Here is a 19,359-nt window from a genome sequence, read left to right as displayed (position 1 = left end):
CATTTTATAGACTCAAAATACTTTATAGAATACGGAATTTTCTTAGTGTCGATTTGCGTATTAAACTCTGTAATTCCTTAGTACTTTCCAAATTTGATTACACTGACTTGGTCTATGGTCCTCGCTTGTTAGCCCGCACAGACCGTATCGTACAGAGGGTACAGAACGCATGTGCTCGATATTGCTTCGGAATTCCGCCTCGCGAGCATGTGACGTCTTACTTGAACTCTGCAGGAATTCTGAAAATGGCACTACGTAGAGAGCTGCACCTATCATCGTTATTGTTTGGGGTGTTTAAAACCTCAGAGCCACAGTATCTGTGCGATAAGTTCAAGTGGTGTTCAAGCCGGTCGAGCTTATATGGCGTCAGATCGGTATGTAACGATCTGATATTACCACGTTGTCATACTGCTGCGTTTCGAGGTAGTTTCAAATATACTGCAACTAAATGTTGGAACAATATACCTCCACCTCTCAAAAACTTAAATACAATTAACAGTTTCAAATTAAGGGTAAAAAAACATCTTTTAAGTATTCAAAACATGCTACCTCCTGGGACTAGAGCCACACCGACATATTTATAACAATATTATATTGATTGTATCTTATAATATTATTTTTGCCATTTTATAAACTTTTCTTTTTATTTATTTCCTACTCCTATTCCGATTCTGTGACAATGTATTTTATTATTGCGAACACTACTCCTAAATGCCATTTTACCACTTTTATTTTATTTTATTTTTTTTCATAAGCTTTTTCTTTTAATCAGTTACACACAGACATTCAGCTCAATTTTCAAGCCAATCGGTTTTCGACTAACAGCTGTAAGGTGACAATATATCAAGGGTCTGCCTGAAAACCAGCGTTGTAGTTAAAATGCTGCAACATTATGCTGAGGCAAGCTCCTATTTAACGCACATGAATATTTTAATTTCACGTGTCGTGTATATGTATAACTCATTTTCTTAGATGTTTAGTCTAGATTTAAGTTTTCTACTTTATCAAATCCTAATGTAACACTTCTTCATTGTTTGTAACATTTTCATGTGATGTTGAATAAAAATTTTCTATGTCTATGTCTATGTCTATATTACGATATAAGTGCGGAAAGAGGAAAATTACGAATTTACTATTCGCACGTGTAAAGTACGAAGTTTTGCAGCCCTTTGAAGTTTCGTCATACATATAAAGCACTAATGCGAGAAAAAAACACCTTATGTACCTACTGTAAAATCAATTTGGAAAACAATGGAATCTCACGTAGTATCAATTTACAACCGTATGCTAAAAAAAATGAAGTCGAAGTTACATTGCGGCGAATACTGAAAAAAAATCTAAATTCAAAGTACAGGAAGCCACAGAAGTGTTTATAGCTTTTCGTCCGCTGATAGGTTGAATTTATTGTGGTACAGTCGCACGCGAAAGTGCTAGATCCTTTTACAGATTACTAAGTGATTTAATATGGTGTTGGCAGAATTAAATAGATTAAACGGTTTAACATATGGCCTATAACAGTCTAGATTTCTAGGGTTTAATTGGTGCATTGTCTTAAAATAGTGAGGCCTAGTTCCAGACATGTTTATTATTTTGGTATTATATTGTAGTAAATGAACTGAAGCATAAAATGTACTAAACATTTTTAAACACCATTTTATTTTATAAAGTAGGTACGTAAAATGGTAAAGGGCATAAAATGTACGAAACATTTTTTTGCCCCGTTTTTTTTAGCTTTATTTAATTCTATTAAATTTAGGGAGCAACTAAATGTTCAATTTGCGTTTTTTTTAAATAGTCTACGATTAAATATAAATTTTAAATTTAAATATATGTACATAATATATGTCTATGTATTATACGTGTAAGCGTTACAAAAAAAGTGTCAAATCAGTTTTTCTATAGTAATTTTTAAAAGTCGGGTCTTAGACGTAAACGTAGTAATCTGATAGAACGAATAAAAGAATAAGTATTTTTTACATTACTTAAAGGCTGCATATAAATGTAAATCACTTCACAGTATAATAATCATAGTAATCAACACTATTCCTGCAAGAACCATGTATTTAACACATGAAAAATATTCATAATAGGCATATTAATAAAAGAAATAACCCCACCAGTGTGAAATAAAAATAAACCGGGAACTTCAATTTCCTAGTAAAATAAATCATTTGTGGCTTTTTATAGGAAAAGGGTCTTTATAACCAATGTGTTAAGAGTTAAAACGTTTTATGTATGGACTAGGTTTAATTTGCATAAAGTTAATGTGGTCGAAACACGAGGCATTTGGAGTCATTAAGCTCACTCGACATTCCGAAGGAAATCGCGGAAAAGCATTTCTTATTAGATTAGAATAGAATAGAATTGAATTCATTTATTCAGCCAATACATCACTACAAACATCAGAAATAGAAATACAAAGACTTAAAACCAAACAGAAGAGATAGAAATGAGAGGCCGAAATGGTCTCCATCTCAGCAATGCAGCTGACACGACAGGCGTGTAAACGGCGCTGGTTTTCTGCGGAGCCAGCGAGGTGTGCGGGACAGCATACTGGTTGCGGACAACGTGAATAAATAGTTACAGTTCTACTAATATATAATATACATACTTATTGATACATTTGAGCCATTTTTTTCAAAGTTGTCCACCCCTCTTTTACTTGGATTTGGAAATTTTTATGTGGTTTCCACTCAGAATCACGAGCTCTTTCAATTCTAATAGGGGAAAAAAGTGTCCCAAGGTTGTTTTCCCATTCCGTTACCATTTTTCATACATTTTGTATGGCGGTAACGGAATGGAAGGTTCGACAAAATGTATGGAATTCGGGACATTTTTTCTACTATCAGGATCGAAAGACGCGCTATTCTGAGTATTAATCGCTTTAAAAATACCCATGTGACAAATAAAGTGAGGTGGACAACTTTAAAAAAATGGACCATTTAGTCGTTGAAGGAAAACTTCGTGAGAAAACCCGGACTAATTCAGATGGCAGTCGCTTTCGTAAAACTAGTTCCTACGCCAAATCTTGGGATTAGTTGTCAAAGCGGACCTCAGACTCACATGAGCCGTGGCAAATGCCGCTTTTCATACAGGTCGCCTAGTAAATTTGCACAGAGTCAGTATAAAAAAATACAACCTATAGGATGCCATAACAGTAATAATTTAACCATAAAACCAAAATGGCTTCTCAAATACTTACGCCATTCCACAAGCCCCTATTCCCTAATTAGTAGGAGGGGTCCATCCCATAATATAATGGTGTGAAAAATGTTGTGTTGTGTACAATTACGTTATGCCATGTAATATTTATTAGGTTAGGGTGCCGTATGGATAATTAAACGAATATTGATTTATTAATATGGATGTAAGAATAAAGCGAATTAGGTTATTTATTTATGTGAATATGGGTAGGAATGTTTTTTTTAATATCCTAAATTAATAAATACACATATGCACATGTATGTACAGTCAACCAATTGGAACCCTAGGACACTCAACCATGTCAAAATGACAAGCATTAAGAGATTTCTTACAATCTGATTTATAACGTCACTGTAACATAGTTCCATAGTGGCCTAGGGTTCCAATTGGTTGACTGTACTTATCTAAGTCATATAGGAAAAGCAGACGATTTCACTATTTTGCAATATTCTCTGCGAGCACCTACACTTAATATAGAAGGTAATGAAATGATTATTATGAAATGATTATTAACTTCAAACTTCAAATCATTTATTTGTTAAACATAGGTGTACAACAAACAGTAGGTCTTAAAGTATAACACAATGTATCAATATGTTTCGCCATATGGCATACAAATGTGAGTGTGCACGGGAAAACGTCCCACTTTGTCGATTGCTATAAAGCCGCTTTGTCAGTTTATTCATATAAAGATACAATACAAGTAAATCTCGTCTTAATGGTAACCGACAAAGTGGGACGTTTTACTAAACACACTCACAAATAATAAATTTAAATAGATATCATACACGAAAGAAAAAACGACAAGGCCCACTGGTGGGTGGTGGTGGTGATATCTATTTAAATTTATAATTTATATATAGTAGTGTGACTACTTGAAAAAAGAACAAATCAAAAAATATTCAATAAAATAATTTGATTTGTTCCCTAGTTGTACACTCACAAATAGTTGTAGCTAAAGTCATGTAGGGTACATTTAAAATCAATACTTAATACGTATTATGGTCGACAGTGGCTCAAACTTCTTTGTGCAGAAAAAAAAAACAAAATGATTATTTTTAACTTGAGTTTATCCTTCACAGATTAAAATATTGTATTAATAAGTAGTAAAATCACTTCCCATTTACTTACATAGGTACACTAATAAAAAACACATTACTTCACCCTTTTACATAATTTAGTTACAAATACTCGTTAAGTAGGAATAATGAACTACCCACATATAGTTCACTATTAGCTTAAATGAGGGTTCTTTCAATAGTTAATCAAGTCGGTTAGGGTAATTACAGTTAATTATTATTTTGGTGAAAGGGTTAAAACTGTATCTCCTGAGGTTAAATTAATTACTTCTAATTTGTCTTCTGTAATTGCCACAATTATTTGAAGTAGCAGTTCAGTAACAGAAAACAACAGTTTTCTAAGTTTTTATACGACTACATATAATTTATTCATAAGCAAACTTTTTTTTTTTTGTAGTGGGATAATAAAGTTTTTGTATCTACATATTATTTATTCTCTAAATTTAACTTTTTTATTATTGCAGTTCAGTTTTTCGTTTTATATCATGAATTATTTGTGTTAATTTCTCAAAATATCTGTTTCACTAATTGGACTGTAAAAAAAATACGAAAAGTATCATGTAAGAATCATTGCAGGACTGCGTCAAATAAGATTCCGATAAGAGTTTTCTTGACATATTTTTTTTCTGCTAAAGACAAAAATGTTTTTTTCTCAAACATGGTATGAAATATTGATGTTATGTGCCTTATAATTGGCAGCGAAGTATGACGTTGCAGGTGCGGCTAGGACGATTGATAGATAATGGAATTTCATACAAACCTTGCAGGCCAAGGCCGGCAAAGTCCTCTTTTTAATTTCCAAACACAGATAATTGTGACATAACATCCAGGTATTTAGCCAATAAAAAAAACTATAAGGGGCTTTATAGACGTGCCGACTGCAACTGGTACGGGCCCTAGACAATATTTGATTTTGGGTGCGTTTTCATACAAAAAAAAAATTTTTCGTTTTTTTTTTTTAACTTTTTGTTTTTTTATAAGCGTATACATGGTTTCAAAGGGGAACGAAAATTCGATTATTTTGCGCTACGATGCACCGTTTAGGAGATACAGCCATCCAAAGTTATTTTCAGTAGACTTTATTTATTTCATACCATGTTTGAGAAAAGCACTATACATACCTCGGCGGGAAATGGGGTTGCCCGCCTCAGACCTATCCGGCCTCGCTTCGCTCGGCCGTCTATGTCTTCGGCCGGCAACCCCCTTTGTCCCGGCCTCTGTAGTAATGTACTATTTTCTTATAATTGAAAATTGCATAAAATAATAGTGTCTTAACAAGTACTAAGAATATTATTAACAATTGTTTTCTTTTGTCCACAGGACCCAGAAGCAGAAGAATGAAAAAACGTGCAATTCCAGAAGAGAAGAGACCAAGAACAGCTTTTAGCGCGGCGCAGCTTGCTAGACTAAAGGTAATTTTAAAATTATAGTATGTAGCAAGACTAAGAAATACTGAAATAGTCTATCAATCACAGCCATTCATCGATTTTTATCCCTATTTTTATGTTTAAGTATGTAGCATACTTAAACACAATTGAAAAGTTATAAAAAATGCTTTTTGTCCGATGCAAAAACAATTTATATTAGGTGTTGGATAAATCCACAAAGAAGTAGTCTCTTCTTGAGATTGTATCTTATAAGATACAAACATACTTTTACATCATTTTTCCTTGGCGCACGGAAAAGGGCCAAAAGATCTTTTTGTAGACTGCCATAATGATTCTCCCAAATAAATACTGCAATTTTCTTTCTGTCTTACATACCTACATACCTACACACAATCACCTGTATCCCATAAAAATTGTGCAGAGCACATGAGACTACTCAAATTTCAGTGCCGCTCTTTGCAAATAAAGGGTTGCAAGTAAAAGAAAATTGTGACATTGCAGTGACAGGTTGCCAGGCTCTTGCCTACGTCACAATTTAACCCTCCCCTTAAATATCCTTCGATTTTTGTCTTCCAAAATTAATAATCCCTTTTGTCCACAGCATGAATTCGCCGAGAACCGCTACCTGACCGAACGCAGACGGCAGGCCCTGGCCGCAGAACTAGGACTGGCCGAAGCCCAGATCAAGATCTGGTTCCAAAACAAACGAGCCAAGATCAAGAAGGCTTCAGGACAGAGGAACCCACTGGCCATGCAGCTGATGGCACAGGGATTATACAATCATAGTACCGCGACTGAGAGTGATGAAGAGGAAGAGATTAGTGTTACGTAGGGAGATGAGGCTCTGTAGTTGAGGATACCGTATAGGCAATAACTATCTTACTAAATCAAGAAGGTGGCAATGCAGCTGATGGCACAGGGAGTGTACAACCATAGTACCGCGACTGAGAGTGATGAGGAGGAAGAGATTAGTGTTACGAAGGGAGATGAGGCTCTGTCCTTGAGGATACCGTATAGGCAATAGGAGAGATCTAGTGACCGCCAACCAACAAGGAACCTTCTGGATTACAGCTGTGCTGATGGCACAAGGTTGTATAATCACAGTACCGCAACTGAAAGCTATGAAGAAGATGAAATCAGTGACACGTTGGGAGATGAAATTCTGTAGTTGAGGATTCTGTATATAAAATAGAGAAGCTAGCTGTTTGGATAGCTAGAATCGCCATTATTGTAGAAAATGGCATTTGTGACTTTTGTCAATTTTATCAAACCGTATCAACACATCCATTCATTTAGACATTTTTCTTCTTAGAGACAAAAAATAAGCATTTGATTAAAAAAAAACACATTGTAATGGGGTCAAGTTTTTGGTACCTCTCGGTTTGATTCCCATAATAAGACTTTGTACCCAATCCCAATTTTTGTTATTGCTCATATTATTAAAAAACTTCAATAACGTGTAAACGCTATGATTATTGTTAGTAATATTTTGCTGAGGCTTATTATAAATCAAATATGTGTGAGTTTAAAACGTGAAAAATACAATATCTTGATGTAAATATCGTTTTTCAGTTTCACAAAATTAAGTGTAGAAATAATTAGTGTTATTAAAAATGTTCCTGTGTTTTACAATTTAAATAAGAAAATTATTTATTTGTCTCCATAATTATAGTGTGAATAGTAGGGCTTGTAATAATAAATTATTATAGATAATAATACGCCATCATACTGATAATTAATAACGTAAAAAAAAACAATTTGGGAATTTTCAGTTACGATATTTTTTTGGTTTACTTACGCCAATAGTAGTTTATATTTTAGACTTATACATAATGTTGTCTGACTATTTAAGTATATTTTTTAGAAATTACTTTTAGATGTCGGACTTTATATTGTAAGCTAGTATAAAACCACATTTTTTATTAAAATCACGAATGTCAGATTTTGGCATTTTTTGGCGAAACCATTTTTTTGACGTAGTTTTTACATGATGCACTGTTTCATAAAACACAAAATTTTCGATTAAAGATGCGATACCTAACCAAATAGTTATAAGAAAAAACATTAGATAAAATTATAGAAAATTAGTCTATCAACGCAAGTGACAAAATGTAAAAAAAAGTATAAAAAATAAAGCGTAGTTTTAAACGTCATATTGTAAATTATTCTTAAAAATAATCTACGCTTTAATCTAGCCTGTTTTTTATGTAAAATTATCTGCCATTACAAAATCTTGCCTTTTTTTTACAAAAATTACATTATCACTTGTGCCGTTGACTGTACTTTTATTTTAATGAACTTAGTCACATTTCTTCCATTTTCGTTTGTAAATATTAATTTTAAATTATCTATTGGATGTTCGGTCTTGACTGTTTGAGTTTTAAGTGTAAAAAGTAATAAATTATATCTATGGTTTTCAAATTATACTTTGGTTTTATTGAGTTTCCACTATTTCCAAATATAAGAGAAGAAACTGACTGACAGACATATCAACGCACAGCCCGAACCGCGGGTCTTAGAGATTTCAAATTTGGCACGTAGGTACCTTATAAAGTATAGAGGAGCACTAAGAAAATGATTTTTCAAAATTCACCTCTTAAGGGGGTAAAATGGGGGTCCAAAGTTTGTATGCGCAAACAAGATAATTTTCATTATTTTATTCGAAACTTCACAGGGGTATTCCTAAACATTGTACTATCAGTTGCAAAAGTGCATGTAGAAATTATGAATTAATTCATTGATAAATTTGCCATGCGCTTTTGCAGCTGATAGTATGCGGGTGAAGCCGAGGGCAAACGCTAGTAAATTTATATTTATTATTTGTACAGTCATCCAATGAGGAGGCACGCTGACATTTTATGCCGCCAGGCGGCGCCTGTGCAAGTGTCTAGGCATGTCACTGTCATTCATTATGTATGAGAGAGAAAAGAATATCTTCTTCCCGCTCTCACGTATGAAATTCTTTATCTGTGCAATGGACTCATGAGGTGGCGCCATCTGTCATAATCTTTGAGTGTGCCTCTTCATTAAAATGCAAATCTACCATAGAACCTTAACAATAAACGTTAAAGGGATATAGTAGGATGTCAATAAGACAAGGTTCTAGACTGGCCGGCATAGAATTCAAATTGGTTGACCGTACAAGTAGGGGAGACCCGGGCTAGTTGACTATAGGGGTAGGTTGACTAACTATTAAAAAATTGAGCCATAAATCAAACTTGAGCCAAACAGTGATACGATATGAGGTACGAGAGGCTCACCGGTGACTGAGCGGGGGGAGGTGACGGACTTTCGTATCTCACAGGTTGGCTCAAGTTGAATTTTTGGCTCAATTTTTAATATTTAGTCAACCTACACATATAGTCAACTAGCCCCGGTCTCCCCTACGTATTAGAATTTAAAGCAGTTGTTTCTAACCTTTTGCAGTTTCGTCGACGCCATATCCAATAATCAGCAATAGTCTTTCATCTTATAGGGTTAATAATAGGTTATATTAATAATTGTATACTTATACAATTATTACCCATGTTGATTCACTCACTCATCTGCTTTGTTTGTTACTCAGAAATAGTACCTATAAAAATGCGACTGTGGATACGTAATGATTGCCAGATTATAGCCCCATTTAGATGGTACGAGTTTCTCGCCCGTTTTGGTCGAGAAACTCGTATGACATTATCGTATGCGATAATCGCCAGGCGATTATCGTACGAAAACGTTTACATTCGTACGAGAAATAAAAACTCGCATACGAGTATCGTATGCGATACTCGCCAGGCGATTATCGCCAGGCGAAATAGTTTAGACGGAGAGTTGAATTTTCGGGAAATATTTCCATAACATTTCTTGACTCGTCTAAACCGGTTCTCGTATGACATTTCTTCTCGAACGTGCGATTATCGCACGAATCGGAGCGAACCGATTTTCATGCGAGTTTTGCCTGTCAAGTTGCGTGCTTAGTTGCTAATTAATTAATTATAAATACATATATTACATGCTTTTTTATAATGTTGGATATAATTTACTTTGGATTTATTTGAATTTAAGATGAATAGTACCCAATAATATTAAAAACACTATAAATTATTTATGACGGTCTAAATAATAATTATATAATAGGGAAAATATTGAATTCGACCTAGCTAATAAAATCTTGGTTGCAATACTTGCGATTAGGTTTAGGATATTATTGAACATAGAATATAGATAAGATTTATTTTAAATGATAGCATTATACCCTACATTAACTATTTAATTTTGATAATGATAACCCTAATTTATTTTTAGTTTTAGCTGTTCCTGAGAGTTACCTGTAAATGTAAAAATACCATGGTTTCTGTTTCTAGGTAAAGAGAATTCATTTCGACTGTAGCGCATAAACTCGTATACGATTCTCGCATACGTGTTTTGTTTACACGGAGACATACAAACATCAAAGGCGAGGCGATTATCGCCTCCTCCCGTGCGATATCGTACGCATAGTTTACATGATACGATATTTTTTCTCGTACTTCGATAATCGTACGTTCGAGGCGAGAAACTCGTACCATCTAAATGGGGCTTATAGTATGAATTTTCAGAGATGAACTTTTCGCTTTTGCCGTAATCTGTTAAACAAAGGCCTTTGTTTCTATTATTCACGGCGGCTAGCTCCCGTTTAAACGGTACGTGCTTTAGTCTCAGTGTAGTTAAAAAGCAACTATCATGATAGTAATAAGGTTCAAATACATAAAAAGCCCCTTCGGAGATAACACGTTTTGTCATCTTCAAAAAAAGTTACCTGCATACTGCAAACTGTTTAATAAATTTGAACCCTATTGCTATCATGATAGTTGCTTTTTAACTACACTGAGACTTTAGCACGTGCTGTGGAAACGGGAGCTAGCCGCGGTGAATAATAGAAACAAAGGCCTTTGTTTAACAGATTACTGCAAAAGCGAAAAGTTCATCTCAGAAAATTCATACATACTTACCATATTCTGAAACGGTTAACTTTTAAGGGTTTTCGTTAAGTTCATCTATAGATAGGTTAGGTTAGATTTGCTTTATACCAATCCTGAAAATCCAAATTACGGCTAACGAATATGCGGACAAACCAAAAATTTTTTAACATTTTAAATGGGCTTACTCTTATAAGACGTGGTCTACGATGGAGTGAGCTCGCCCAGAAGATGCCTGTTCACTCTTGATTTGAAGGTTGCCGGGTTATAAGAGCTCGCAAATATAGCCGCCGGCAAGGAATTTTATCTTATATTAGGCACTGGTCCCACCACGAGCTAGTAAGCTATGAGCTATCGGCTATAAAAACGAACACAAGATAAGCACTCCCGTGGAAATAAAAGAGACATGTTTATAGTTACTCGCCCAGCGGTGAGCTATCAAAATCGCCGTGTCTCTTTTATTTGCACGGGGGTGCTTATCTTTTGTTCGTTTTTATAGCCGATAGCTCATAGCTTACTAGCTCGCGGTGGGACCAGTGCCTTATAACATAACTTTATGGGAACCAATAGATACCCGTAAAAACGTTCTCACCTTCAGATTGCTTTATACTTTGTGTTGCCCAAATGCCCACATTAGTACTGAATCCAAGTCATAGTTGCTCATAATTAGTCATTTATTCACAAGGTAACAAACTCCTTCTCCATACTTCCATAGGTCAAACGGTCTAGCCACTAATTTGTCCATCATCCTCCTCCTTGGTATCCCGGCATTTGCTGTGGCTCTGGGAGCCTGGGGTCCGCTTTGACAACTAATTTGTCCACTATGCACTAACACTATACAATTTTCACTTTCATAAAATATTTAAAAAATACATAAAGATGTGCATGACATACAATACAAAGCAAAATCAAAAGACCAGATTTGACAGCTCAAATTTGAATACAACCTCTTCAATTACATCACCGTAGATAATACCAAAGAGTAATAAATAGGTAAGTTTAAAGGTACGACCACACCGCTGCTTAAAAAACGGTGACGGTACGGAATCGCAGTGACGCATCGTATCCGTGCGGTACGGAAGCGCACGACGTGCCCCATACGAGAGTCACTGCGTTTCCGTACCGTCTGCGTATTTTGAGCAGCGGTGTGGGGAGCATGCTGTAAAAACGTTATGGATACGATGCGTCACTGCGATTCCGTACCGTATGCGTATTTTGAGCAAAGGTCTGTGAAGCATGCGGTAAAAGCGGTATGTCACCGGTCACCGTTTTTTAAGCAGCGGTGTGGTCGCACCTTTACCAGGCGAGTGACATAATACGTCATTGAACAATAGCAAATACATTTGCAAATAAATAATTATAGTTCGCCTTTTTCTATTGTCACGATAAAATTGGGCTTTGAACATTGAGGAGAGAGACTTTTGCCCAACAGTGTTTTTTCCTAACGGGCAAAGTTAAAAATGAAATCAGAATTGTAAATGATACACGGTTAGTTGCATTAGACATAGCACATTTGGCACAGTATAATAAAGAGTACTATCGTACAGTATGGCCACTCCCGCTCCCCGCTGAAAGTGCCGCCCATCCCCTATTGATTACCTCACAGTTACCGCCTCTCAAAAACGCGAACAGTCGACCTGTCATATTTCACTCATATAAGCATAGTACGCATTCATCTACACGAGCTTAGACTGTGTGCTAAGGAACGCGCTTCTTTCGCTAGTGTCCGAGGTGTGCTTATAGTACCGGGTTGTCCAGGATTCTGACCGTAATTACCTTGTTGATTTCCGTTTGCGTTTTCCGTGATCCTGATGCATACGAAAAATACGATTGTACCCTTATAACACTCATAACAGTCATAACGATTGTACACATATATGTACACTTGTATAATAATATCATCATCCTGTGCGACTAGGTTTTGGCTTATTATTGAGAGCGACGGTCGTGAGCTCTCGTGGCTGACGGACAATGTCCACAACTCCACACTGACCACTACCATTTTCATTTTTCATCTAATGGATGAATTACAGCGTTCGATTTTTTATTACAGGCCATGCGATGCTTTCCATAGAAAACTAAACGCTAGTAGGTAGCTCAGAGTTCTTAAGCCAAACAAAATGTTTACGTAAACCTCAGATCTTGTCTTTGAGAGCTGAGCAACAGAATTATTGTGTTTTAGGGAAAAATATCAAAGAACGAGCGAACATATACCTGGCTCAGCGACCCGAAGTGGGTCTTGGCTTACGACACTAGACTCCATCATTCGCTCCTACCCTGTGTGATCTGATGCTACTCAAACAAATGGTGAAACATTAAGGAGACTACAAGGAGATTTAAAAACTCTAGCGTAGAAGGTAAGTGGTTTTCAAGGTACAGTCAGCAGCAGAAGTTCGGTAGCGGGCAAGGTGTTCACAATGATCTTAGGAATAAGATCGTGTCAAGTGCATTTTGAACACCTTGCCCGCTACGCTACTTCTGCTGCTGACTGTACCTTAATAATAAAGGAGGATTTAAAGAAGGTAGGGTATAGCGAATGATATTCCGCTTTGTGTGGTAGGGCACAGCATAGCGGATATCATCTCGCTCGAATCTAGAGCAGAGCCCAGCTGGGGTAGTACCTCCGCCTTACAGAAGACCGCACACAAATAGCACTAGACCCTACTCATAGTGTTGTGGTCCTGCCGGTGAGTAAGGCTGCCAGAGCTCAACGAGGGTGCGGTGTGCCGGCGGCGAAAGGACCTACGGAACTAATTTGTTCCGTCTATTGTCCTTTGAGTCGTCGGCAACCCGAACCCTCCTTAGAACTTGTACACTCCTTTTTGCTGTGTACTTAACACTCCCCGTGTTCAAGTTTCTAAAGGGTTGGTAACGCGCAAGTGACACCCCTTGACTTGCAGGCGGCCATAGGCTACGTTGACCGCTTTCCATCAGGCGGACCGTATGCATGATTGCCACCGACGTAGTATTAAAAAAATATCTTAAAGTCTTTATGACGGGTCTGATATCAGAGGATAATTATACTTAATCGCGTAAAAAATACCCATGTTACAAAAAAGTGGGGTGGACAACTTTGAAAAAAAATGGCCCATTCAATTCAATCCGGCATGTCTGATCTTCTGGTGTCTAGGGTCAGGGGAGCGATTTTTGAATCTCGCATACACGATTTTGTCACTAAAATACCGGTTGAAAATGGTGACTTGCTTATTATTTTCAGTGACAATTTTCTGAATTCGAACATGTGAGACTCAAAAATCGGCCCGCTGATTCAGTCGGCAGTGACCTTAGCTGTTAATCCCTGGGGTCGACCATAACCATACATAAATAAATAAAAAAATTAAAAAAAAAAAAACAAGTAAGGAAAGAACTGTAACTCCGTTAAGTCTTTGTTTCTTTAGTTTTGGTACTATATTGTTCCCAAGAAATATAAAAATAACATAGAATTCATTGCCAATTTACCACCACTAAAGAACCCTTCATTTTGTGCAAAATGACTTTCACACCATCACCTCCAGTTTTTTGCTAAACTTAGATCAAAGCCCACACCGGAGTCCCGGGTTCGATTCCGCGAACACTTAAATCATGGCTGACTTAACGCCTGATTTACTGCTTTGTATGATTTATTCCAGTTAACATGAGGTACTTAGTATTTTTAGTTAGGACTAATGCTAGACTTTGGAAGTGTAAAGTTTCAAAAGACTAACATAATTGCAAAATGTAGGCTATCGTAAACTATAATATACTTATAGATAGATAACCGTTTTTAGGGTTCTGTAAATACATGGTAGGTACTAAAGGAACCTCTGGTTCATTGATCTGTCATTATATATTTTGCCTCGGCCGAGGCAGTAGGCGCGTTTTGTTAAAATAGAATACAATGCATTAATTCGTTAACAACGCGCACACACACACACACACACACACACAAAATAAATGTTACAAATAAGAAGACATAAAGAAAAAGGAGGTGCTATGAAATGGTCTAATCTCAGCATATTGCTGGCGAATTCTTCGGATTAGACCATCCGGTGAAACAATCAAGACAGACAACAATAATTATAGAAAACATACATTATAGAAAATTACAGAACCAAGTTAGATGCCTATAGAAGCAAGTTACATTACATACAAAACAAAAACACAAATTATACTACAGGTTTTTAAAACTGAAATTGCTATTAAAAATATTAAATATTGTATCGTACCATCTTATCGGGTCAGACACCGCTTGGCTGAACATTGCCGAATCCTACGCCGAGTCAGACGATGCAACGGAGCCACGCTGTTACGTTGTCGCCCAAATCTAATGTTTAATTTGTGTTATTTTTTGTATTATTTATCGTTTGTGTCTTGTTTTGTATTTTGTAGTTTCACAGTGCCTTAGTGTAAACTGTAATGCTGTGTTACTTTTTTGATTAAATAAATAAATAAAACAACCATTGCAACCAGCGCCACAGTGTTGTTCGGTTGAACAACCTGCTTTAGCAGAACCACACCTACATTTAACGTTTGCCGCGCGAGCATATTGCCTCGGAACAACGTGCCTCGCTCTGAGTGGACTCGGCTAATCTGAGGAAAACGGCAGTGTATTTTTTAACCCCCGACGCAAAAACGAAGGGGTGTTATAAGTTTGACGTGTCTGTCTGTCTGTCTGTCTGTCTGTCTGTCTGTTTGTCTGTGTGTGTGTCTGTCTGTGGCATCGTAGCTCCCGAACGGATGAACCGATTTGGATTTAGTTTTTTTTGTCTGAAAGCTGAGTTAGTCGGGAGTGTTCTTAGCCATGTTTCATGAAAATCGGTCCACTATGTCGCGGTCGGGGGTTTTTTCAAAATTTTAATTTTGTGGTTAGGTTAGTTTAACCCCCGACGCAAAAACGTCGGGGTGTTATAAGTTTGATGTATCTATCGGTCTGTCTGTGTGTGTTACGCCGTGGCTTGCGTGGGCGACGGTCGCGCGGTGGTCGCGCGACGGCGATGCGACGCATACGAAATCAAACCTTAATATCGATATGGAAGTATGAGACGCGACGGCGACGGTCGCGCGACCGTCACCCACGCAAGACACGGCGTTAGTCTGTGGCATTGTAGCTTTCGAACGGATAAACCAATTTAGATTTCGTTAATTTGTTTAAAAGCTGAATTAGTCGGGAGTGTCCTTGTGCCTTAGCCATGTTTGATGTAAATCGGTCCACTATGTCGCATCGGGGGCTCTTCAAAATTTAAACTTTGTTGCTTAGATTATGTAAACAGTTAAATACAAGCGCTAGAAATTGGGAATCTAATATTGGCACAGTTTTCAAGCCGATAAAGTTCGTGTGTCCCTTTCTATCACACCAATACGTCGGAAAGGGACATACGAACTTTATCGGCTTGATAACTTTAGAGTACGTTTATGAATAAGGGGGTTAGAATTTAAATAGCTAGTAGTAGAGATATTGAAGGAAATACACGAAATCGAGCGGTCAAGTCAATAACTGCTCTCGTGCCATAGAAAATATGAATTTTACGCGTGTCTACAGCAAAGTGGGTGTCTTATACTTAAAATTCCATAATGTCTAATCGCTGTGACAGACAAAAAGAAACTGATTTGCCTAGCCAAATACCCAATAAGTCAACCCTCCAATGGCGCGAGACGGACGAAAATACGCGTCTAACCATATGTCACCGAGGACGGGTATAATTGCCTACCAATTAGTGGCTGCGGCCATATTTCATAATATTTAACCGTGTAATGTTTTGGGTTAAAATTAGGCGTAGTTTTGAGGTTAGTTTTGTTTTACTGTCATTCTGATTAGTACAGTCAGTATGCCAGCGGATTAAAGAGTTCTTCAGAAGTAGCTGCCATTCTGCAACCGCTAAAAAATTTGATATGTGTCTATGTAGATAATAAAGCTAGGAACATACTACGCGGACGTCCGCGGTCGCGCGACCGCGACCGCGACCGATCAGTGTGCATGGTCTTCGGGACGTGGCTTCGGCTGACCAAAACATCCAGCGAGCCAGATTTCGATCGGACGTCCATGCGCTCAAGGCCACGTCCACGACCGTCGACCGATAGTTTGCACGGTTAAGTGTATATTCATTAACTACAGGTAAGCTATCCGTGCCCAGAATACATAACTACTTTGGAGACAGATCGCTAAAAAAGCGCATCCCATATCTGCTCAATAGCTTACCTGAAGCCATCCGAAGTGAAAAGCACCCTAATAAATTCAAAAACCAGTTAAAAAAGCACTACCTGAATACATTACCTTAATATAATTTGTTCTATTTTTGTTAAACTGTTATAATATGTGTCATACTGTAAAAATGTTTTCCCCTCACTAGCTCGGAAACACGTGTTTTATCCTTTAATACCAGCGGGTAAAAACGCATTTTATCCACTAGTGGGTAAAGTAATTCGACCTTGAATAAAGTCAAATTAACTGCCTTAAAATTGATAAAAGTAGGAGAATCTAGTAATAAAGATGATTTACCACCTGTGGAACTAACTGAAATCAGTGATAAACGCATTTTTTGCGTTGTAGTTGCCTCGCTATAGTGAGGGGAAAAGTTTTGTGTTACACACGGGTGCAAATGTATTTTACTTCTCGTGTGTTAAAAAACTCGCAAGTTCAGGATTCTATTCTCGAACCACTCGCTTCGCTCGTGGTTCAACTATAGAATCCTTTCACTTGCTCGTTTTTCAATTCCACACTCGGCGTTAAAATACAACTTTGCCCCCTTGTATAACAAATAAGTATTATAAAGTAAATTATTAAGATTAAGTATTATACATATGAGAGACTGCTGTTCCTGCAGTCAAACTCTTTCCAGAGTTTTGCGGGGCAATATTGTAATTATAAGGTTACAGCTGTATTTAATAATAAATAATAAATAAAATAATAATTGTCCAGATCCGCGTCCGCGGTCGCGCGACCACGGACGTCCGCGTAGTATGTTCCTAGCTTAAAAGTTTAAAGGAGATCAAAAAGGCGAGTGGCGTAGATAACAAAGGGACGGTCAACCCGCCGATCCTTAAAAAATGTGATTTTTATCACTTAAAATAATCTTATTTCACCAAAATATTATAACAGCTCTGTAAAATATAATATTTGTGAGCCCATAGGACCATGCGGATTACGCCAGACTGCATTAATTATCTAGTTTTATCCACTCAAACTTTATTTCAAATAGACTTTGCCAGTCTTGGCCGCACTGACCTTAATGTAGACTTGTCAATAATAAGCTTTGGTCTCACAAGGCTCGTAACTCGTAATCATCTCGTTGCATAATTCCTGTATAGTCATTTTGCATTTTTGAATTTTTTTTTCTTGACATTTTGTCACAAATTCAAGAAATATATCGACACTACTTTTAAAAAAACTTGTATCTTCGTCTGTCAATGAAAAGAAAATTGTAGTAAGTATGTATGGAATGCATATAGACTTACTGCGTTTTAACTTTGAGGAACAGCGTGAGATACGAGATTTTTTAAAAGTAGTGACGATATGTTATTTATATTTATAGCTACTTCACGTTTTCAGTGCCTTTTAAATACTCGTTTCAGCTTCACTTACCGCATTACTGGCCCACGTGCTAAGAGATATATTAAGTACGCGATAACGACCGACAGACAGACAGACAGACGATAATTAATGCTTAGGGACAGAAGCTGTCGGCGGACGCGGTAAAATATGAATTATAAATACTTGCTAGTTTGTAAACACTTAAATATACTTACATTCGTTTTATGTTTTTTACTACGTTGGTGGCAAACAAGTATAAGACCCGTCTGCTGGTAAGCAGTGTACGTAGCCGAAGGAAGCCGGTTGATACATGCGCGTTGCCGACCCCAACATTCAGTGCCTCCTGTGAAAACAACTTTACATCATATTTTTTTCGCTTTTTTGTTTATAAGTACCTTTACGAAAATATTATATCAAGTTAACATCGGTTTCAATTACATAAGTACTCACTATCAAAATCTTCTGCTAATGAGACCTTTTTCCAATAATATAAATTAGTACAGTCGAGTTCATTAATATCCGTACATTTCTTCACCTTAACTCGTAACAATAAAGTGAAAAAATTTACATATATTTATGAACTCGACTGTACGACCTCGGTAATAATAAAAAAATACTTATAAAAACCTCTTTCATTTGATATGTAACACAATTATAGTTCTAGAAACTTTGATTTTTAATTGTCACTTTTACCCCCCAAAAGTGGCCCCTGTAATTAAATTTTCTTAATATAAATATCATGTCCGTCTTTGGGTCACAGGTTTACATATGCGTGCCAAATTTCAAGTTAATCGGTTCAGTAGTTTTGGAGAAAATGGCTGTGACAGACGGACAGACAGACGCACGAGTGATCCTATAAGGGTTCCGTTTTTCCTTTTTGAGGTACGGAACTCTAAAAATATTTAGGTTTAAAGATTATTTATACCCATAAGAATTTGCACAATTCACTTAAAATGAGAATATAAATATTGTTAATGCTAAATTTAGGTACTTATTTCTTGGACACGAAACAATATGGCCATTGACATAAAACAGCGTAGGTACTGTACAGTGGCCAACTGGCCATATTAAAATGTCAATGTTCATTCACTGCATGGTCAACATATAACTTATAGATAACCCGTTAACACTTATTTACATCAATATTTATACATTCTGACCACTCTATCGTATATATTATACGCGCAGTAAGTAAATCTGTCAACGGGACGCATGTATCATAGTAAAGTGCGGTAAAATTA

General features: G+C 36.7%; 1 protein-coding gene across 2 annotated transcripts in view; it reads left to right on the top strand.

Annotated features, from left to right (window-relative positions):
* LOC125238709 (segmentation polarity homeobox protein engrailed-like) overlaps nt 1-8,095 on the top strand; it is a 38,896-nt gene extending 30,801 nt beyond the window's left edge. Inside the window, exons 2-4 of one of the 2 annotated variants that reach the window (XM_048146115.1) lie at nt 5,604-5,695; nt 6,273-6,538; nt 6,689-8,095. In XM_048146115.1, coding sequence (XP_048002072.1) covers nt 5,604-5,695; nt 6,273-6,503 — 323 coding nt within the window. In that variant the 3' untranslated portion in view covers nt 6,504-6,538; nt 6,689-8,095. Of the gene's footprint in view, nt 1-5,603; nt 5,696-6,272 lie in introns of both variants that reach the window. The other variant, XM_048146114.1, reaches the window with a different exon arrangement.
* The last annotated feature ends 11,264 nt before the right edge of the window (nt 8,096-19,359 follow it).

Source organism: Leguminivora glycinivorella, chromosome 24 (assembly GCF_023078275.1).
Source record: "Leguminivora glycinivorella isolate SPB_JAAS2020 chromosome 24, LegGlyc_1.1, whole genome shotgun sequence".
Taxonomy (NCBI): Eukaryota; Metazoa; Arthropoda; class Insecta; order Lepidoptera; family Tortricidae; genus Leguminivora; species Leguminivora glycinivorella.
Note: the sequence above shows the minus strand (reverse complement) of the source record. Positions and strands in the feature narration are given on the sequence as shown.